This window comes from Thunnus albacares, chromosome 18 (assembly GCF_914725855.1).
Source record: "Thunnus albacares chromosome 18, fThuAlb1.1, whole genome shotgun sequence".
NCBI classification, from domain to species: domain Eukaryota; kingdom Metazoa; phylum Chordata; class Actinopteri; order Scombriformes; family Scombridae; genus Thunnus; species Thunnus albacares.
Window position 1 is genome coordinate 26812272 of NC_058123.1, and position 22564 is coordinate 26834835.

At 41.0% G+C, this 22564-nt stretch overlaps 2 protein-coding genes across 3 annotated transcripts in view; both read right to left on the reverse strand.

The window, feature by feature from the left end:
• Positions 1-9075, reverse strand: part of shroom3 (shroom family member 3) — a 76074-nt gene extending 66999 nt beyond the window's left edge. Inside the window, exon 1 of one of the 2 annotated variants that reach the window (XM_044332828.1) lies at positions 8462-9075. In XM_044332828.1, the coding sequence (XP_044188763.1) occupies positions 8462-8638 (177 nt within the window). In that variant the 5' untranslated portion in view covers positions 8639-9075. The remainder of the gene's footprint in view (positions 1-8461) is intronic. The other variant, XM_044332829.1, reaches the window with a different exon arrangement.
• A 4605-nt stretch (positions 9076-13680) lies between these two features.
• LOC122968881 lies at positions 13681-21980 on the reverse strand. The gene is made up of 7 exons (XM_044334394.1): positions 21835-21980; positions 20298-20417; positions 19837-20208; positions 19573-19686; positions 18404-18985; positions 17243-17359; positions 13681-17123 (listed from the first exon to the last, which is right to left on the reverse strand). Exons 1-7 carry the CDS (start codon positions 21914-21916, stop codon positions 16507-16509), a joined length of 2004 nt encoding a protein of 667 aa, XP_044190329.1. The 5' UTR covers positions 21917-21980; the 3' UTR covers positions 13681-16506.
• Positions 21981-22564: the final 584 nt, after the last annotated feature.

Here is a 22564-nt window from a genome sequence, read left to right on the forward strand (position 1 = left end):
GCAATGTGTTATTATTGTAAACTGCACGTGTGCTGTGCAAGAACTGAAAGCTTACAACAATAACCAAGGGGAAAAGGGCTTAGCGAAGGGTCAGTTTAATGTCTTTCTTTTACTTTGTGATAATTCAAAACTTTACATTTCAGTAAAAATCCTAATGACACACACAAACACAATGTCCCATGGCTCTCATCACTCAATCATGTTCATGATTCAACTGAAACTCCCACTCTGACACACACACACACGCACACACACACGGACACATACTGCATGTATCAGCATGACCCAATGCTTTATCAGCACTGCCAGTGATGCCTCTTAGCAGCCTGTCAGTGTGCGTGCAACTCTATCAGAACGTCTGCGTCTCTCTGTTTATCAGTGTGTGTGTGTGTGTCTGTCCTCTTTAAGGTCACATTGTGTTGTTGCCTTTGAGATAAGCAAAATGTCTCTGTACAAACATCATCAGATCAGACTGGATTCCTGGACACATGCTGTGTTTGGTGGATGAATTTATTGCAAAATAAAACATGTTGTGTGTTGTGGCTCTGATGGTCCACAGTTAAGTCAGATAGTTCAGTTGGGACTAACAGGACTAAAGGTCAATTTATACTTTCCACGTCTGTGTAGCTGTGAGGGTCCACATTGGTCCGTGTGACATAAATATTGTCCTCCGCCCATGTCCGCAAGGTTCCGTGTGACTCCTCTGCGGACATCTGTGTGCAGCCCAAATTTATGACCATATGGACTGTATGCATAGCAAGTGCGTCAAGTGCGCATATGCTAGAAAAGCAAACTTTTGGTTACTTGCATAAGCCCGGTTCTCTGGGGTAGCATGAGGGAAGAGAATAGGAATGTGTCGTCTACTGTATGTATGTACTGTATTCCTGTTATCATTAAGCTACACTTTTCTTTTTTCAACTTTTTCTTGTTGGAACTCCTCAGCTGCACTCAGACTGAAAACAGTCTTGTGTAAAACAGTACAAGGGGCTGTGTTGGTGTGAGCATGTTGTTTAAGTAGCCGGTGAGACAATGAAATATGATCCAGCAAATCCTGGTTGGAGTAACAGATAATCGCATCTAAAGGCTGATCAAAAAAACAATGCACAGTGATTTGTAATATTCACGGACTGGATTTTAAAACTCTGGAAAGTTATCATGCTGCAACCCTGTTTACTAGTGCTAACGTGCTGAACGCGTCTGTGTCTGCAGACCTCCAAAAACAGTATGAATGGCACCGCCTGCGTGCCCGTGTGCAAATCCGCAGCTGTCCATGGACACAGAACGTGGAAAGTATGAAAAGGCCTTAATGGGGCAGACTCAGTCTGGGTGCCATCCAAATAGCAACCTGGCGACTCCCCCTGCAAATCAAGACTCGTTGTGGAGAAGTGAAAACCTGGACACAAGCTCTTAGCAGCTAAACTGTTAGCACCAATTCAACAATGTTAAAGGACTTCACACAAATGTGGAAAAAGCTGACTATTGCATTAAACAGCTTCCCCATTCATAACATAACTTTAACAAAACACTTGAAAAAGCATAAAAACACTGCTTGGGAGAGGACCTACTTTGTTGCGCAGCAACAGGAGAATTAGCTGTGTGAACACAGCTATAATTTAAGCGCTAAACACACCAACAAGCTTCAGGCTGGTGAGAAGCAAGAGAAAGCCAAAAACTTTGAGTCTGTATGTGTGAACAGGGCATAAAAAGTAGTTGAGTCTCGTTATACTCTGACCATGAAGTGAGTTGATGTAGAGGCGACTTTCAGTCATCATAAGACTGCGTTCAGACCAATAAAGCACAAGGTGCTCCACTGGTACCCTGAACCTTGATTTTTTTTCCTTTTTGAATGGATGTGAGGAAGCTACTAGCCTTTATTTTCCTTAGGATCTTGAACTGTGAGGCCGTTTTGTTCAACTCTTGAAAGTTGATCATACTAGCAGTAGTAGCTTATCTTTCCATCTCTCTTTCTGTCTTTTCCATCTCTACGTTACCATGCAAAACATTAGCACAGTGACCAAGACATTCTTCCTGGTTTGTTTTCTTGTGCAGATTTAACTGGCCAACACACAGCACAGTGCAAAACTTATCCAGAGTCACACACCAATAAAGGGAGAGCCTGTGTTTTTGGACGCAATGCTGTTGTTTGTCAGAACATGCACATGATCATCATGAATACTGAGAAGACTACACATGCCTTTAAGGGTATCCCACATTGCTTCCCCATGACCTGATATGGCCCATGTTTGTTGAAAAGTCCACTAGTTCACCTAACTCACCTCATATTGAGAGCAAATTACAATGCTGACTGAATCGAGATAACAAGAATGACTTATTTTCTCCTATTTATTATTTGCATATTTGTTGACCTGGGTAGCAAGCTGCTGCGTACAATACCCCGTGCAGGGATAAATAAAGATTTATTGAATTGAATAGCTAATTTATGAGAAGTAAATGCAAAGGCCCATTATCAGATTTCATTATCCATATACCGTATCAAAATATGGATCATATGCTACCAGGTGGAACAGGTATCTAATGCTGCATGCATGAGTGTAAATTTTAGTGAAAGAGAGCAGGAATTGCACTGAGCTTGAGTGGAAGGTCTGCCTGGAAAGCTCAATTTGGGACAAAAAGTCCCCCCAAGCTACTAATTGGAACCTGCTGAGCCTACTACAAGTTAAATGTTGAATCCAGTGCTTAAGATTATAAAGATACAGTCCCTGTAATGGCCACTAATGGCTGCTCCAAGAAAACTCGCACTGTATTGAAGTAGATGGAAAAACCCCAGACTTCTCTCTACAGTCAATACAGTCTGATTACAGATTTTTTAAGAGTAATTGGTCTGTGAAGGATATTTCAAGCCGCAGGAGAGGTGTGTTTAGAGGTGTGTTTGGACATGTTTGGCTTGATGGAGAGGTGTCTCACCTTAACACACTGGTTGCCGCTGGACTATCCCACCAATGTCCACCCTGTTTTTTCAATTAAGATTTTTTGGTTCCAGTGATTGGCATTACTGAATCTGACCAGGAAACTCCAACTCCAGGTATGAAATGTCCCTTTGATAACTCCAAAGATCAACTTATATAACCTGGGAAAGGTCATGTTCACCATGAGGGGTGAGACACAGTAACAAACACTAGAAAATGATCTTATTTGTTTTCACATACTTCCCTGTGATTGACAATGGTATCTAGCACGGCTCTGAAACAATAAACCCCGCCCATCTGGTAATCTTCGGATGTTAAAACAACTGCCAAGAATTTCTCATAGGGTGTGTCTGACCCTCTTCTGAATTACAACATGTGTTACTTTTCAACAAAAGCGTCATGTGTTTTGGCCCACACACTGCAGCTCCAACACTTGAAGCATCCTCACTCACAAAGGTTTCACTATCACGTACTATATGCATTGTGCACAGGTGATTTTTATCAACTGTGAACGGTGGCCCTGAGAAGGCAAACATAACAGAAAACATGATGATATTTCAGGAAACACATCAATGACTGGCAGCTTAGCTTGAGGCCAAGGCCACTGACAGACAAGGTTTAGTTTTCAAATTTATCTACATTAGTGTTGACATGTAGTAGTGATACACAAAAGAGTAACACAACTGTGAGTTGTGTTTAATGAGCTGTGCTCACATGAAGGAAATTAAACATCCTCTCAGATGTGAAAGAACACCGGTGTTAAATGTAAACCATTCCCAGCTCTGTACAACAGTGCACATCCCTGCACTGTTTGCCTTTTTCAGGAATAAATATACCCAAATAAGGCCAGCAGAATCACTTACTGAGTGTGTGTGTGTGTGTGTGTGTGTGTGTGTGTGTGTGTGTGTGTGTGTGTGTGTGTGTCACTGACTTTGGTATTCCAGCTGAAATTCATTATCCTGCAGACGGAGATATCCAAACAGAGCAGCTCAGCCTGTTCATACCGTGACTAAAACAACATACCTCCTCTAATCAATAAAGACTGTGTGATTTGGGAAAATATCCTCAGACAGAAGCGGGGGGCTCCGCCGTGAAAAAGTAGTCTGTTTCTGAATTTCTTCAGAGAAGTGCAGTGATGCCCAACATTGTTGGCTTTGTTACTCCTTAAAATGAAGCAATATGTACCTGCAACTCCTCATCACAAGTTGTGGCTTTAGTTTGGACAAGTCTGCAGTTCAACCAAATTTCTTGCTCTCAGACTGTTTCATCTGAAGGATTATGGATGTATCCAGTGCTTCACACAAAAAGAAGAAAAAACTAGAGAAAACTTACGATGTCTTATTTTTTACCCAGTGGTTTAGAATTGCACTTCCATAAAATTGACAGACAAACTGAAAAAGGAATAGTCAAAATCAGAGTAGCAGGAGCATCCTGTCTCTACTCTCACATGTCATACCCTTTTCTCTAACCCCAGCGGCAGAGGCCAAGATATCCTGACTTTTAGTCCCATAGTATGGGTCAAGCCCCAAAAACACTGGTTTCTACATTTCCCATAATGCTACTTGGTTGTATCTTTATATTAGACTCTCCCTGCCTGGTAAACACCTCCATCTTTCTAAGCATACCTCCAGTTTGTGATGCAGAATTTCTGATACAAACATATAGTCCAAGCTTAGATAACCCTGATGACACCGCTGTGACATCATTAAGGTTATTTTCTCAGCCTTGATCGAGCTCCTTCAGAGCCACCAAAGACATTGTATAATTGTTTTCAAGCTGAGTAGTATTTATGAGCAACAGACACCGGTAGTGTATGACATGCATCAAATGCAATTGTTGGAGTGCCCTTTTAAATCATTCTGTGACCTCCCAGATTTATCTTGGGTCCCAATGAGGGGTCCCGACCCATAGGTTGGGAACCGGTGGGAGCCCCTAAAAGTCTGATACTATGAGCAACACACGTTACATCTACTACAAGAGTTAGTTACTACTAGAGAGTTAGTCTACTGGTCTTTGCAGGTCTACTCGATTCCTAGTAACTGTCAGGCTGGGTCCAATTTAAATTCAGTCTCACTGGGTCTGAGTAGGTCTATTGGCATGGGTCTCAGGACTAATATGTCTAATATAGGTCTAATTATCCATGGTTCCCTTTCAGATCTGGTCGTTGTTTTTGAAAACAAAAACCCAGAATGGTTTTGGAAAGGTTTTCCACAGGTATGTCTTGGATTGGGTGCTGGACTTGTAAATACCTTGGTTAGCCAATCAAAATCCAGCAAATTACTGACTTGAATGTGTGTTCATCATGTTACAGGTTGTGTTGGTTCCTTTAAGAAAGCTGCAGTTTGTCCCAGATTGGTTGTGTTGGCTCCTGAGCTTTTCTCCAAGCAGTTCCAGTCTGTTGGACTACTGCACGTTTCCTACAGATAATGTTGGTTACAAATTGTTATCAGATTCTATGAGTATAGACCCTCCAGAGCTGTTGCTATACCAAATGAGATCTTAATGATCAGGCAGTAACAGAAAAATAATGCTGAGTTGAAGCATCCAATGGAAGTTTGACATGGACAAGGTGAAAAACAGTCAGAGGCTTTTTCAGGACTCTGGTCCATTCAGGCTCCAGTCCAGTTGCCATCGGTCTATGTGGGTTCAGCTCTGGTTTTGCTTAAATAGACTGTCAGGATAAATTGACGTGGATCGTTTTCAAGTTATGGTGTTACTGGTTACTTTTTAACATGGAGAGGAACGAATAGCAGAGTAGATCAAAGTTGAACCAGGAAGTAGCTGTACATGTTCACAGAGGAGAGTTTGTGTAACAGCTTTACCGTTCACCTACATTTTGAAGGTGTAAACCTGGTAGTGTTAAGGCACACAGTTTGATGCCAGTCATGAGACCTTCAGATTAAGATTCATTAAGACTGTTTAACCTGATTTGAACTGCCTGGATTAAGGGAAACCTTCACCGTGATCTCTGACCCTGGCTCAGAACCACAAGAACTGTACTGCACTGATGATAAGCAAGCTGAGGATGCCAGAAGGGAAAAGAAAATTAAGAGCAAACTAAAGCTGTTTTATTCTCCTATTGTTGAAAAAAAATGGCTGACCTATTTAACCACTTCTGAGACAGAGGCTACATTCCAATCTCCTTATTTGATCGTATCATGAAAATTGATAGTGTCCGCCATCATGAAGGACATTCCAGTACTCTTATTTCTGCTCGGAAGTACAAGGATAAAGGAGAGAAGAGGCTTCCTGGAGGAAGCATGAGCAAGGATACACAAGATCATCCACAGAAGTATTTTACTGCATCAACACATCTCTTTATTGGTGATCTGTTAGTGATTTGACGCTACAGCTAATAGGGCTGCGTTGAAACCGCATTACCACAAATGGACAAACAAGTAACAACCACCTTAGGTGTCGTGTTACTCCCAATTTTAAGATTTTGTTTCTAATGGACCATCTGATTAAAAATAGTGGATCTGTGTTAACTGATTAAGAATGGAACCATGAACAAATGTCATCATTCATTAGAAAGATCTGTCATTGACCCTTTTTACCTGTAGCCTATCATATCAGGGATAACATTATAACAGAACCAAGGTTTAACCAACTGGGACTGTACCACTACTCAACAAATGTCAGAGAAGACCAACTGTTTGTTGTTTGTCAGCTGACAAGAAGAAGAAGAAGAAGAAGAAGAAGAAGAAGAAGAAGAAGAATGCCATTTTTCTGTTGTTCAGGTGTTTCATTGTGGATGGTGATCTTTACAAAAACAACAAGGTTGTTTTCACATGTAATCTGTGTCACATTTAGCCATTTTAGTGTGGACATAATCTGAGTGAGAAAGAAAGAGAGCGACAGACAACAAAGACAGACACTAGTTGGATATGTAGACACAGGCAGACAGAAAAAAGAAGGAGACTGAAAGGGAGAGGAATTAAACATGAAACAAAATAATGAAGCCATTAACAAAAAATGAAGAATGACCAGAATCAATATTGAGAAATATACAGACGCTGAAAGAGAAATGCAATCAGGCAGTTGGTCAAACTTGTTAAGTACAGTACAAAATAAAAGCATGCGTGTGTTTGAAAGCACCCAGGAAAACACATAATTCACATTCTTGTCCTATTTTACAGCCGTTTGGCCTTCATCCCAGAATAACCCCCACACACACCAGCCTGCTGATTTGCATTTTAATAAAATGAGGCCACGACAGCTGTAAGGACAGAGTGGGAATAATTAATGGTCATTTTCCTTATTATAGTCGCAAAAGGAGAAAATACAACAGAGCTGCTAATATCTGCACAGTAGCTGTACTTAATTACAGACAAATCACAAATCAATCACTAAAATAATATTAACTATCATACTCACTGTACCAGACCTTGCAGTCATATCTAATGCTTGGGCATTTCAAAATCAAAACCGCGCTTACAAGTACTTCAACAGAAAACAGTGTTTGTACTATTTAAACTCAGCAAAAGGTGGTTTTATCGAGAAAGGACATTGCTCTCTGTATCACATTGGGGTTTGAAAAGATGGAAAGTAGACTATGTCTTTGTGCTGTTCGGAAAGAGGGTCTTTGCGTAGATAAACGATCTAGTGTTGGCTGATCACATCACATTATTTTCGGTAGTTGTTGAGTGTGACTTCAGCAACAGTTTGCAAATAGTGAACAGTAGTCAGAGTCTTCCAGTTAAACTCTTAAACACATCATATCATCTTTTTAGGCATATCACTGTAACAGCTCTGCATCAGGACCTCCAGGATTCAAGGTTGTGAAGCTGCTTGTGCTTTCAGTCTGTGAAGTCTGAGAAGCTAATGCTAGCTAAGCAGCTACAGCTGTCAACTGAACTGTATTAAAAGGGATTGTCAGATATTAAAGTCAGTAGTTTGTCATTATAACCATTGAACAAAATGAGTGACTGATGGCCGCAAATGTATAACTGATTTTTATTATATTTTGAAGCTCCAAAGGGGAGCTTTCAAAAGCATTTCCGCCTGAGTTTGGAGACAACAAATTAATAACCAAAAATCTTTACAAACTGGGGACAAAGTCTTAAGCAGGGAGGGTCAAACAAAATTGCTGTTGGTTGCATTATGGGAACTGTAGGATCCAGTGTTTTGAAACTTCACCCATGAAATGATCTAAAAATCAGGATATCTTGGTCTCTGATGCTTTTATTTTGGTCATTCTTTATTTCATTTTTTTCTTGAAAGGCCCCAATCTCTCTGAAAGTGCAGAACTAAAATCACTGGGGTAGGACTTTAAATTGCAAAATCAATGCAGGTGGTTATCAAAATGACTTTTGATACGTAGGCAAACTTTCTTGACAATACTTATGTATTTTTACTTAGGCTAAGTACATTTTAAAAGCATGACCTTCACTTGTAAGGGAGCATTTTTACATTGGCTATAGATCGATTGACCAAAATGTCAATAATTCTGACTGTACCGCTGCCAGAATAGGAGGAAAGAGATATCAGAGGTGAAAAATTAGCACAGTCTAACATATTATTATGACTCGTACCTTGGAGATGATGAGCGGCTCTCCGTGCTCCAGGCCGCCCTGCAGGGTGAAGCCCCACGGTGCTCCTCCCTGCAGCCGGGCCTCCACTAGCACCCAGCCGCTGCCTCCTCCTCCTCCTCCTCCGTCCGCCGCCTGCTGCTGGAGCCCCGCCCGGCCGCCGGCACCGCCGGTCTCCATGCCCGTCCAGGGAGCGCTCACTCCGGGCTCCTCTGTCCTCAGCCCGGCTGCAGCCCGGCGGACTGAGGAGGGGAGAACCGGACAGAAGAAAACTTTCTCTCCTTCACGAGCGCATGTCCTTCATTCATTTGTAACTCCTCGTTAAGAAAAAAGAAAGCAGGAGGTGTCCGAGCACCGAGCTGCGTTTCCTGCAAAGTGCATTCCCGAAGCGCAGAGAGCGGCTGAATCTCCGGCAGACAGCCTCCAACAACACCCCGAAACCACCAGTTGGATTGTGGGTACAAGGTTAAAAAGTTTACCGACGGGAGAAAGTGATCAAACTTAAAGATGAACGAAGGTCAGATCAAATCAGATCTGCTCAAAGAGGAATCCAAACCTCCAAACCTCCTCTCTCTCTCTCTCTCTCTCTCTCTCTCTCTCTCTCTCTCTCTCTCTCTCGCTCTCTCTCTCTCTCCCTCCCTCACTCTCTCTCTGTCTGTCTCTCTCTTCCGAAAATCAGTTTAGCATCACAATAGGATTTACTGCGACTCACTGAGCGAAGAGAAAGGAGAGAGACAGAGAGAGAGAGAGAGAGAGAGAGGTGGAGTGAGACAGAGAGGGCGAGAGGGAGAGCAGGGGGACAGGAGAGGGAGATGTAGGCAAGGAAAGAATCAGAAAGGAATAAGGAAAAAGGAGGAAAGATCAAATAAAGAAAGGAAGGATGTAAAAGGAAGGAAAATAGGAAATAAAAAAGAAAGAGAGGAAGGAGGGAAACATTGAAGAAAAAAGACAGAAAGATAGAAAGAAAAGTTAGAAGGAAGGTATGAAAATGATATTGAAGGTAGGAGGGAGGAAAGAGGAAAAGAAACAGAAAGGAAGGAAAGACAAAGAAGGGCGAAACACTTAGAGAAAGGGATGAATTAGAAAAAGGGAAAAGAGGAGCTGTGAATAGAAAGAGGGACACAGGGCTGAAAGCAGTGTTTCCTGTGTGTGTGCTGATGAGCTGTAATCCAATCCTCCACAGCAGAGCTGAACTCCGCTGCAGCAGGTCGGACACTGATTCCATTCACACTGGAACCAGATTATTGTGGAGAACCAGATTAAACTGCCCGCTGGATCAAATCGTTTACACGGTTCACAGTAAACTGATTTACGACAACCACAGTTTACATCAACTGTTTGATGATCAGGTTCTTGCATATCAGAAAACCTCTCATCAGCAGCACTAACTTAAAGCCTCAGTATGCTTCAATTTAACTAGTTCATATAACATGATTTCTGATCTAATCATGTCTAAAGGCGAAAGTGTTTCTACCTGTTCTGAATGGCCACACTGGAAGGCAATCCCCAGTCTCTCTCCATGATCACTGTCTTTTGCATACTTTTGTAGTCCCAACACAATTAAACATACAAATGGATGTCTCTGTCTTATTTCTCCTCATTTAGACATGGAAAGTGATGGCAGTGCTTGTGTCAAACCCTGCCTACTGTCACACCTCCACACAGCTGGCCAATCACTACGTAAAGTGCACTTGATTGTCTGATTGTGTTTTTCCAAAAAATACAAAAATTGTCAGTCTGCCCAATTCCAACATTGGAGAGGGGGTTTCAGATGCTTTTAGATTATCTATCAAGCACTTGTTTTGAAGAATACTGAAGCCTTTAGAGACACACAAGCTAGCTCTTACGTAGAGATAAGCTGCAACTGAATATTTACACCTAATGACTGCCACGTGGCACTGTTGTGTAAGCTAGCTGAATGAACTGACAAAACTAATGGTAGCTTGCTAATAAATTACCAATTTAGACTGAAAAGTTAAAGAGCTAATATGGAATATGGTCGACATATTTGACCTAACATTTTACATTTCACAGAGAAAACACACTAAACCTCAAATTACAAAATGTCATGACAGCAACGTTAGACTAAATGACCAAATAAGGTTGGTTAGCTTAGCATAATCAGATATTTCCCTCTCACTCTGAATTGCACGCTACTAATTCCAAAACACACATATTTCCCCAGGTATGCAGCTATAAATAAAACAAAATCACACCTACATTCATAAAGACAAGCCATTTAAGTTTATTTTATCTTTTGGTCTCTGAAACTGTTATTTTTGGAAGTTATGTTACAGCTTGTGATGCCACAGTGACCTCCTGTTTACATAACTGATTTATTAGTTTATTATTGGACGGCGCTTCAGACGTTTCCTAGTTATTGATTTACACATTGCTCAAGTGTTTACCAGATGAGATATTTCCTAAGTTTTCATGGTCCAATCTGATTTAGTAAATCCCTCGTTTGAAAATAGTTAGTTGTCACTAAGAACTTAAGGAAGACTTCACACACAAACATAGTAATGGATTTACAATTTGCTGGTGCAACCCAGTCAAGTTGAGGAGGGGGAAATTTACAAATCTGATTTTAATAATTTTGTTCTGTTCAGTTCAAAGATTTGTATTCATTCACTGTTATCACAAGCATCATCTTTCATAACACAGTGACGTTCTGCACTGATTCTGACTGTCTTCAGTTAAGTACTAAGCTCAGTCTGTTGGTTCAAATAGTTACATTCAGTTCAGTACAAAACCAGGCCTGTACAAGCATTGTTATAAATTAATAGCTCAGCGGCCACTAGTTTGCAAGAGTTCTCACTTCTACAGTGTCTCTGTGGCTTTCATGGTCTTTAAGTTGAGCTTTTAACCAGTAAGTAGTCATGGCTGAGCTGACAACTGTGCTTTCAGTTGCTAGTGAGGAGCAGCACTGCTAAAAACCATCAGTGACAATAGTGACTCAGTACAGTCAGTTCAGTCTGAAGATTCAATATTAAGTTTTGTTAATACATGCTCTGAGCACCTCTAGAACACAGACATCTGTAAGGAGCTCGGAGAAGAACCATTGCATTGCATCATTTGTATTGAAAGGAGCCAGTTGAGGTGTTTCAGCACTTGATCATTACACACTCTGGTGCCTGTCTTTAGAGGTTTTCCTGGCATGTCTGACTGAGAAGAGACCACACTGCTGGGATTACACATCTGATGATGAAACAGTAGGCCTCATACAAGAAATTACTTGTACAAACTACGTGGCACATACAAGTGATTCAAGAGAACCTGTCACATTCACAAATTTTATGTTTGGTATTTTCTATTTGGTACAAACATAATTTGGTGGTCTTGGCCTGTCAAACAAGCCGTCCTTGTACAGATAGTCTGCTATTCACCACTTATGTGCAATACTGCACCAGTGCACCAATGTGCAATACAATGTATGTTTGTGTATTTCTGTCATTTTATTATATTTCTGTCTCATTTTATTATGTACTCTAATCAGAACTAGAGCTCAAGGAAGCAAAATTTCACTGCTTTCAGTGTTGCCATCTGCTGTGTTGCTGTGCTTGTCACAATAAAACCTCTTGAATCTCTTCTCTTTAAAAAAATGAGGGAAACAAAGTTGCTGCCAAGGTGAACATCCTCTGACAAGTCTAACATTACCTGTAAGGAAATCTATTCAGTCGTCCATCTATATGACTCACTTCCCATAGACCTCCTCCCCCATTTTAGTCCCGGACCACTTTGCTTTAGCAAGATGCTTTGAGACGCTGATAACATTTTCTCTTTCTTTTTAAAAAAAATAATACTGTCTTTCGTTTGCTGATTTCTGACAGCAGGACTTCAAGCTCTGCAGAGTGCAGTTCTTCTTTTTACTCTTCAGGGACGTTATTGTGAGTAAATCTTTAGTCACAAGTTAAAACGGGCATTTCACTACAAGTTTATGCAGTTAAGGGGGTTGTTAAATCAGACGTGGAACAAGCAAGTTTCTTGAGAAACAGTAAGAGGTTTCGGGTAAGAATACAAAAAAAAATTATCGCATGAGGCCAAATGTCCATTGGTGGACAGAAGAAGAAAAAAAAAGGTGAGTTTCACCGCGGATGTGTCTGATACTGATACTGGAGCTCCAAAGCTTGTTTCAATATTCTGACGCAGTAACATCTGAACCACTGTGTCTGATCTTGCTTCAAAATGGCAAGTCGTGTTGAGTCATGACCTTTAGTTCCGTACTTTGTTTTGTCAGTGAACCAATGGGTGGTTGAGAAGGACAATTACTGTGATAAACTTAGACTTGATTTCCCAGAATGAAGTCACAGCATCACCTCCGTCTTGTATCAAAGTAAAATTCCAGCTTGAGCTGGGTGTGTTGGCATTTGGGAATGTGGTTTGATTGAAGTGTCATCAAATGTATCAGCCAACAGAAGGTCAAAGGTCGCAGTGAAGAGGTGAGAGGAGCCTGTTCCCTGGATGAAAAGGGTTCGGGTGACACGTGGGGCATGTCACTGAACATCAAGTGACTTCAGGCACAGTGATGTTTTCTGCCTGGAGCTCAGTCTGATGGATGTAGGTCAAACAGACGGTGAGACAGAGCAGTCTGTCTGTCAGCTGGTTTCTTCATGACTGCGTCTGTTGCTCTTTTTGTCTCACAGTCAAATATCCCTCACTGACTAAACAAGACTAATATTTTAACTGGGCGATGCGGTTGAAAGCTCCAGAACAAGCGGACATTGAGTTGGGATTTTGCCAACCACAGACCTTTTGTGTCTGAAGGGGAAGCAGAGATATCTGATTGCTGTGTGAACCAGTTTTCCCTTTGCTAAAGAGACAGTACATGCAGTACTGCATGTGATTAGACATCGCCATCTAGAGGAACATGAGAGAATTACACTCAACTTTTCCCAAAGACTCATCTTGTAATGTATTTGCTAGATGGAGGATAGTGGAGATAATGATGATGAAGTGAAGCTCTGGTACTCACATTCCTTCCAGTATAAATGCACTCCACTGTTCAAACACTCCTTTATGACCCCTCCCCCTCCCAACTTTCTGTGCTTCAGCTGGTTTTACTCATGTCAAAAAAATATTTTTAATATTTTCAATATCAGTACACTCTCTCTCAGGTGAAAGCAGTATTGATTTATGAAGATGATCTCATGACAGAACAAAACTGATTGTTCTAAGATGCTTTTAAGATATAAATGGTGAAATAAAACAACAAAAACACACACTTTACGCCAGTCCATATGTTTATATGTTCATTTTACATATATTTTATGTTCACAATGTACATTCAATTTAACAATATATAAGTTTGAAGTTGGGAAGACAACTTCCTGCACATTTACTGGAAATGCAGTTACTGTGATTCTGATAAGGCACCCAGTCAAATTTAAACAAACAAGTGCAAACAAAAAGATATAAATCATTCTTATATAAATGTGCAATTCAGAAAACATTTTAAAAACCCTGTCAATCATAGCTGGTGCTCCAAATGAACCGTTATTGCTTCAAAAGATTCAATTTAAAACTTAAATGTTTAACATTTTACAACATAATTTAGAACTCTTTACATGCATAGATTTTTTAAAAGATGACAACTATCAAATCATACAAAAGGTTAAATGTAACATTTTCAGACTGATATTTAGTATTTAAATGTTGTAATTGCCCTTTAACAGCATCACATGTTAAATAATGAAAACAAACATTTGATTACCTGTTGAATAATTTAAAGGGATATTTCATAAACTGTAGACACATTTGTACATTATCTGACTGTCATCACTTCTTGCTGACAGTGCAGTACTAAAGCAAAAACACATGGTAGAGGTAAATTACACATCAAGAACATTTGTTTGACCGTCCTTTCTTTTTCATTTAGCACTTCAGAAAACAAAAGTGGCAAAATATTTTTATACGTATGAATTCTTTAAGTTTGGACAACATACTGTCACATTGGCATTAAAATTAAGTCTCTAATTCACCAGTAAACTGGACACTGAGGACTTTAAGTAAAGGCTGGTAGACAACATATTGTCCTGAGCTGGACAGCAGCTGTAAACAGACACAGTCTCGTGCCTTTCTTAAACAGTGACAGCTGACTTGTGTTGTGGTTAAATGGCTCTGAACAGACACCTTTCTTATAAAGAACACAAAGTGCTCAATATTTAGATTTCTTGGTGAAATCTGAACATTAAATTAGTAAACATGAAAATTTCCAACCCAACAACCAGGTTAACACGAGCAGTTTCATTCTAAAGTGCAACTGTAACCCTTGATATTAAAGCATCTAAAAAATGAATTTATTTGAATTATTTGAAATGGTGAGTGTGTCATTTTGAGATGAATCTCATCATTCAGGTGTTAAAACAGCACAGTCAGATAAAACTATATGCTGAGGACAGGGGAGTGAGATGAAGTTTGATTTTCTTCTTTTTCTCAAACTTTCTTTTTCATGTGTTTTGGTTGTTGTTGTTTTGTGAAAGCTCATGAAGTGTTAGCAACAACAATACCAACACAAAAAATACCTCCATGTCAGTTAGTTGTCATTTGTCAAACACTTCATGACAGGATGCCTCTAAATCTTATGACAGATGCAAACCTTATGTATGTTAGCATGCTATTGTTAGCATTAAGATGCTACATTTGGCAAGTTGATGTGTTAGAATGTAGTGAAGCATGCTAACCTGCTAATGTTAGATTTCTTGGTGAAATCTGAAAATTAAATAAGTGAAATAATGGTAAATGCGAATGTCACACATGCTATGTAGCATTAGTGAGCAGTTACGTTAGCATCACTAATGCATGAGGAAACTGCTTAAAACTTACTAACTTGCAATGTTACATTAAGCTGAAAGTCCAGCAGAGGATGACAGAGTACAAAATTCAGACTGAAGATGCCGTTTCCAAAAGTTTAATTGAATTTCCAGAAAATCTGCTGCTGTTATGAGATTATTAGTGACTGGTTCATCCAGAAAAAGTTAGTAGTGCTAATCTTCCATCATTGCAGCAGAAGAGAGCACTCACTGCTCCGCACTGATCTGATGTTTTCACCTGCCACTGTTTTTCATCTCTTCACCTCGGCCAATCATTACACTTTTTAACAATATTTCAAGTTGTTTTTGAATATGCAGAGATTCCACTCAGGTGTTTTTTTTTTAAGTTGAAAATGCGAGTAAAAACTGGTGGATGGAAACATATTTAATGTAGAGCTGAGCCTAACTAACTGAGTCTACGTTATCCTATAAATGAACAGCCGAGCCCATTTTTCCAAAAATGTCATTTTCTGATGCGTAATGACCAGTGCAGCCCTTTACAGACTTTTATTTTTTTTTTAAACCTGTGTTTTATTATCCATCGTTTCTAGTAATTAGGCTCTCCACACATGAGCAGCAGCACAAGCTGTGAGCACCCCCAGATGTGAAGGCGTAGATTTATGTCACCATATGTGGACCAGGTAGCTGAAAAGTGCTGCTCTTTTGATCTGTCTATCCATAAACCTGGTGACCCGTCTGACTGTTAACAATCCGTCATGCTGTAGTCTTCCTGCAAAAGCTGTGGTATGATTTCATTAGCTGAAAATTTATCGGTCACAGACTCAGTTGAAGTTGACTGAGTTCAGTGATGACGCATAAAATCCATATAGTGCGCAACGCCTAAGCAAAGGACCCTGCCTGTTTACGTCACTGTTGGGTGTGGATGAAAGTGCGATGACGCATGCGTCCAACCCTACCCATCTGTGACGGTTGTTGTGTTCAGTGGTGAAACACTGACCACAACGTTTCACACTCAAGTCCTTCTAAAGAGGACAGTAAGACACTGCTTTTCAGCCAGGTGTCACTGTAAGTTACTCTTCAAGCAAAATGATAAACAAGCCTGTAACTGTAGCTTCAAATGAGATGACAGCGAATATGTTCATGTTAATATACACTACCAGACAAAAGTTTAGACACACTTTCTCACTCAAAGGTATGAGGAAGTTCAAACTTTTGTCTGGTAGTGTATGATGGCCAAAGCTAAAAGAATAAGACTCACACTCCACAAACTGTGAAACACTACACCTCCTCTGACACGCTGTGGATTGTCTCAATTATCTTCTTCTTCAGTTTCTTCACTTTGTCAGGCGGCGTCTCATTCAGACACTCCTCCACGTACTTCAGGAACCCGGCATGCGGCGACACCATCTGGCTTTGACAGAACGTCCTCATGAAGTCCAGCACCTCGCTGGTGGTGTGCGGCGGCCGGCGGCTCGCTCGCTTGCGTCCCGACAATCTGCTGTCAGTATGAGAGGATGATGTGGAGGGGGAGGAGGAGGGGGAGGATAGCTGGGAGTCTGGGGGAGTAGGTGAGGGCGGGGCTTGGAGGCTGTGTGATGTGATGGTAGCAGTTTGGTAGGTGGCGGCGGCGGCAGCGGAGGCTTGGTAGTGTAGGGAGGAGGGAGGGGCTTGGCTCTCCAGGTGGAGGAGGTTGGACTCCTGAGGTTGGTGGAAGTGGAGGTCGTCAGGCTGGTCGTCCTCGTCGCAGGAGTCGCAGAGGAACATCAGCTCCCGGTAATGTCTCCACTTTGGAAGGTAAAAGTCCTCTGAGCCGCATGTTTTGTTGGCGCTCACCGCCTTGTGTTCACGTTGGAAGATGGTTCGCAGGTTTCTGAACTTTGTCTTTATGTCTTCCACTAAAGAATGAAGAATAACAGAACCTGTTGGCCTCGACAGATAAACTGAAGGAATATTTCTCTTGGTATCAAGTTTTCCTGTCGGGACAACACTATAATTCAAACATCATCATCTTTACCTGTGAAGGGGACTGGCTCATTGCTGGACAGCAGGCTGCTCAGTGTCTCCAACAGACTCTGTCTCAACAGTCTGTTCCTGTAGCTCTCTGACTTGTGGTTCCACAGACAACTGTGCTCTGGAAGATAAGAAAAACTTCAGTTATCACAATATTCATTCATTATTCATCATAATAAAAATGCAGTCTTCAGACCCCACTTTAACAGTTCATTAAGTGCACATTAAATAATCAACAACTGTAAAAAAAAAAAAAAAAAAAAGAATAAAGCTGATTTCATGGCCACTACTGGATTATCTGGTATAATTAGTAATATATGTAGAATTGTGCCATCAAAGGATGAAGATTTGTCCGGTCAAATAGGAAAAAAATGTCCCAGTATCAACATGATGGTGTTAGATACCTGACGTCAATATTTTACTTTGTTTAGTGTATGAAGTAGAGGTCTTCACGCTCAGTTCTGAAGAACCAAGACCCGACCCAGGATCTGGGACCCGAGTTGGACTGGGTCCAAATTCTCCTCAGTCTAATAGGGTCAAGTCTCCTTATATTGCCGTGGGTCTCAGGTCTGTATGTGAAAGTGTCCAATACCTGAGTGGATCCAAAGGGACCAGAGTGTACACTTGTTAATTGATGGAATTAATTGATAGCGCATCAGGCTGCTGCTGGTGTTTGTGTTCTCTGTTCTAGTTGACTGCATTTGGATCGGGTCTGTTATGTTCGGGTCACCCTCGGGTCGAGTCTCTCTTTTTTGAAAATGTATTTATGCACATCAGGTTTGGGTAGGTTTTTCATGGAATCCTTTCAGGTCTAGTATGAAGTCTGTGATACAGTTTATTAAATATTTAAACCTTTTTTATCTCTCTACATAATTGAATGTGTTCCTCATGCTTCTGTAGATATTTTACTTGACATTCACTGACACAAAATGCTACTAAGTAAGGAGAGTACAGGAGATGTCAATCAAGTCTGGTCTGTACACATCCACACGGTCCTACATTTAAATGTTTTAACAACCTCTTTTCTGTTATGACATAGGCTGTTAAATTTTGTGAAGGTTTTAAACACTGTCAGCACCACAAACTACATTCCATTTGTTCAAATACTGCAAAACTTGGACAAATAAAACCAAAATTAACTGCACGGAGAGATAACGATGCCTACCAGAGTAAAATGAAATGAGCTGCTGAACTTTGGCCTCATTCCAGTGGCAGCGGGAGTCACTGATCAGTCTGCTCTCTGTCAGAACCGGGCCGAGCACAGAGAAAGTTAGAGGGGAGGGGTTCGTACAAGATTTGGCGTCCAGTGGTGAACCGGACGGAGAGGCGGGGAGTGTGGAAGGAGCTGTGTGGCTCACTAGTTTGAGATTATCTGGAGACGCAGCGAGGAAGATTTGGTATGCGGTGTTGGTGCTGGTTTTGGCGTCGCTCTGACAGGCGCTGGAGGGATTGGAGGTGTTGCTGAACTTCAGGCTGTTGGTTTGGGTGGAGTTGGAGGAGAAGCTGCTAAGAGTGGATGAAGGCGTTTGGTTTCCATGTTCCAGATCCTTATCTTCCTGCGGCATCAGTATCAGCAGGTCGTCCTGGCCGTCTTCTTCATCGCAGCACTCGCAGAGGAAGAGCAGCTGCTGGTAGTGTTTCCATTTGGACACGTAGAGTTTGTCAGACGCCCTGCTGGCCTGGACCGCCTTGTATTCACGGTTAAAAACTGTCCGAAGGTTCTTGAACTTGCACTTTATATCTTCAACTGCAAAACAAAGGAGTCACAATCAGAATTTAGCTGGTGGGTCTTTGTTGATCCAGAAATTCAATTCAACTTAATTTAAGCCATATTTTCTATAAACCCAATATTCTTGCCAACTCTGCAGCTTTTCTGTTTTTTCCCTCTTTTTTGCTCAACTTTTCTGTCTATCTCAAGCAGTGTATTAAAAATCACTTACTGTAGCTTTAGTGACTTTGTGTATTTCCCACACACTTCCATTATATTTGACAATGTTTCAAGAGAGACTGATATTTAATTAATCTATTAAAACAGCTGTCTGATAAGAGGGAGAAGACATTCTGACATCTCTTTTAGCTGATATAAAAATCAAGCTTTCAACATTTTCCCTCATTTGAGTTTTCATTCACTTTCACTTCCTTATGAGACCATTTTAGATGAATGTGTACATGCATGTAGACCGCACACACAATGCAAGGCATTATAAGCCAAATAATGTTGACCCTTATGGCCTACAATACATGAAACTTTTGATCCCCAGAACTTGAGCCCCTGACCTTGTTGGTAGTGTTGTGCTGTAGCCTTTAAAACAAGCAGGACCATGTGATGTTTACCTGAGAAAGACACTGTGTGGTCAGACAGCTGGCTCCTCAGAGTCTCTAGCAGCTTCAGTCTGAGCTGACGGTTGTTGTGGTTTTCAGACTTCTTGTTCCACAGACAGCTGTGCTCTGTGCGCAACAACACACAACAGGAACTCCCATCAGCTATGAAACACTTGTGCTGTCAGCATAAGAATCCAGATTATCATTAAGCTTTGTATTTGTATATTAATCCCTCTGTAGTAATTATTTTGAAGCTGGAATCAGTTTTGTGCTTACCGGAGTAAAAAGCTATCAGTGCACGCTCCCTCTCATCAGTCCAGTAACATTTAACCACCATGTTGGAGGGGATGCAGGGAGACGTGCAGGAAGGGGAGGAGGTGGATGGGGTGGGGAGGAAGGAGATGATCAGTCCTGGGGAGGTTAGGACAGGCTGGCTCTCCTCCTGTGGAACAATCAGCGGGGACAGCGGTGGGACGTCAACGCCGTCTTCCATGTCCCAGCAGCCCTGCAGGAACATCAGCTGCTGGTAGTGCTTCCACTGCGGCACGAACACGTCATTTGACCCGCACCCCTTGCTCGCCTTCACCATTTTGTACTGACGCTGGAAGGTGGTACGGAGGTTCTTGAACTTGTTCTTAATGTCTTCCACTGGAGAGAGAAACAAACCGGAATATTTGATTTTTTTCTCCTACACAAAACGCAGCTTTGAAAATTGATGGAGTTGACTGCGGGCTCACCTGTGAAAGGAACAGGTGGGGGGTGAGCTGACAGGAGTATCCGCAGGTGTTCCAGGGTTTTCCATCGCAGCTGTCGGTTCTTATAGCTCTCTGACTTGTGGTTCCACAGACAGCTGTGCTCTGAGAAATTAGACCATACAATAAGAGAATCGACTCATGCTTATCACGACTGCAATATTGTTTAATATTTGTTATTGTTTTTGGCTGATGTTGGTTTATTGTATAAACTCCTTCCTACTGTATCCGTACTTCTAGCTATATTGTTTACATGCTGATGGAGGTTTGGTAGGACCTTCACATGTGGAGGATCTGTGGAAGCATGGTCTATGGGAGTCATCTTTATAGTGGGCTCACATAGGACTGCTGTGTTCTAGTCCTGGAGGGGATTGGCAGAATACACAACTATCCAGGATGTCGGGTCAGATTTGATATAAGAAAATTAACATTAACTACAATAAACTTTTTGTCCCTGGTGCCCTCAACCAGGGACAGCAGGTGAAAATCTGCTTTCAGCTATACCTGATTCATACATACATTATATACACTCACATACACTCACCGGCCACTTCATTACTGTAGGTACACCTGTGCAATCTAATGCAATCCAATACAACGGCTCTGTCATAAACTTTACATTTATGGAGCTTATAGTTTTTGTTTAGCTTTCAGTTTTTGTTGACATCGTCAGAAAGGTGATAATTCTACTTTATGTTTATTATTGAGCTCATAGTGTGTGGTGGTGGTGTACCTGGATGCATTATATTGAAAAGTGTTCTTAATATTTTGCCCCTCTCATGTATGTTAATGGAGTGGGCAAAATATTAGAAACACCATTCAACATAATGCACCCCAGTACACCTGCACCACCCACTACGAGCTGTTGTTCTGGGTTGCATAAGATTGCACAGGTGTACCTAATAAAGTGGCTGGTGAATGAATATTGAGCCTTATTGTTCCTATCAAATAAACAATAGAATAAATAGAACCGTTTTACAGACCCTGTCAGCCAACACAAAACATACATCAATTTGTGACATCTGAAAAACTATATTTGCCAGACCAAACACTGTAACTTATATCAGTTTGATGTTTGCTGTAAATTTCTGATCCTTCCACAAATCAGACCTCTGTACAGAGTAGGATATGATTACTACAATGTTTATAAAACCTACGTGGATTTTGTCACCTTCACTCAATTTCCAAAGCCTTAGAAAATAAATGAGAACGACAACAGGACCGACTTTGTTTATTTCATCTATTTATATTCAGAGCAGCAGGTGACTAGTTTATAAAACATCAGCAGAAATTATGAAGGCGTTTCAGTCATTTTTCAGGGGAATGACAGCTAACTTCACTTCAGTTGCTAGTCGCCATTGCTGTTATTTCTGTGTCGCTCATTGCTAACAGCCGTCGGTCTCGTCAAGCAACGGTTGCCCACAAATGTTGCAGCTACCGTCAACGCGTACATGAAAACACAAACTTTCAAAACAGTTTTATCACGGAGTCAAAAGTTGCTGTAGTAGAGTAATTGACTTACTGGAGAAGAACGCTATGAGCGCCCTCTCTTTCTCTTCCGTCCAGTATCTCTCCGGTGTAAAGCTGAACGGAGATATCTCCATATTTGTTGTTGCCGTTTGGTCCTTCTTCTACTCGGCTCCTAGGTCACATGACGCTCAATTCAGGCTCTGACTGGACGTACATTAATGGACGCATTGCCCAGTAGAGGTCGCTGTTGATTCGTGTTCATTTTCTTCCCTCCACTTTTACACACATTTCAAATTTTTTATTTCAAATCAGTTTAATGCAGTTGACGATTTAAATCAAGATTATGGTTTAAATTATTTAAAGAAAAAAATCAAGATATTTTAAAATGATACATTCATTTAAAGATCCCCTCAAGACATAATAAAAAGACATAAGGTGTATTTAGAATAGTCTACTTTGAATTATAATTTGTGTCTAGTATGGGTTTTTGCACAAAAAAGTTTAATTATCTCATTAAAATCCTTAAAACAACATCCTCTCTCTCCTTCATAAAAAAAAAATCAGAATCTATGGGCAAGTATTGTTAATTTTAAAAGTTTAACTGCTGGACTGTCTGAAAAGTCCATTCTCAGTGTTTGTGCACCGGAGGCTGTAAGTCTCCACATCACTCTTGTGTAAGTTGAATATTGGACCAGAATTGGCTTCCAAACTAGTTGTGATGTCACAAATCATGCTCGTAGTCACGTGCCTTAAACTTGGATTTTGTGAGCACAGAGAAACTT

What these genes read in the sequence shown, in the direction of transcription:
- LOC122968881 (XM_044334394.1), bottom strand. Translation starts at nt 21,916, where the DNA reads ATGGAGATATCTCCGTTCAGCTTTACACCGGAGAGATACTGGACGGAA. An exon ending in GCTCATTTCATTTTACTCTG is followed by an intron (nt 17,360 to 18,403) that starts GTAGGCATCGTT and finishes CTTATCTTCCAG; the next exon opens with AGCACAGTTGTCTGTGGAAC. An exon ending in TGAGCCAGTCCCCTTCACAG is followed by an intron (nt 17,124 to 17,242) that starts GTAAAGATGATG and finishes TTCATTCTTTAG; the next exon opens with TGGAAGACATAAAGACAAAG.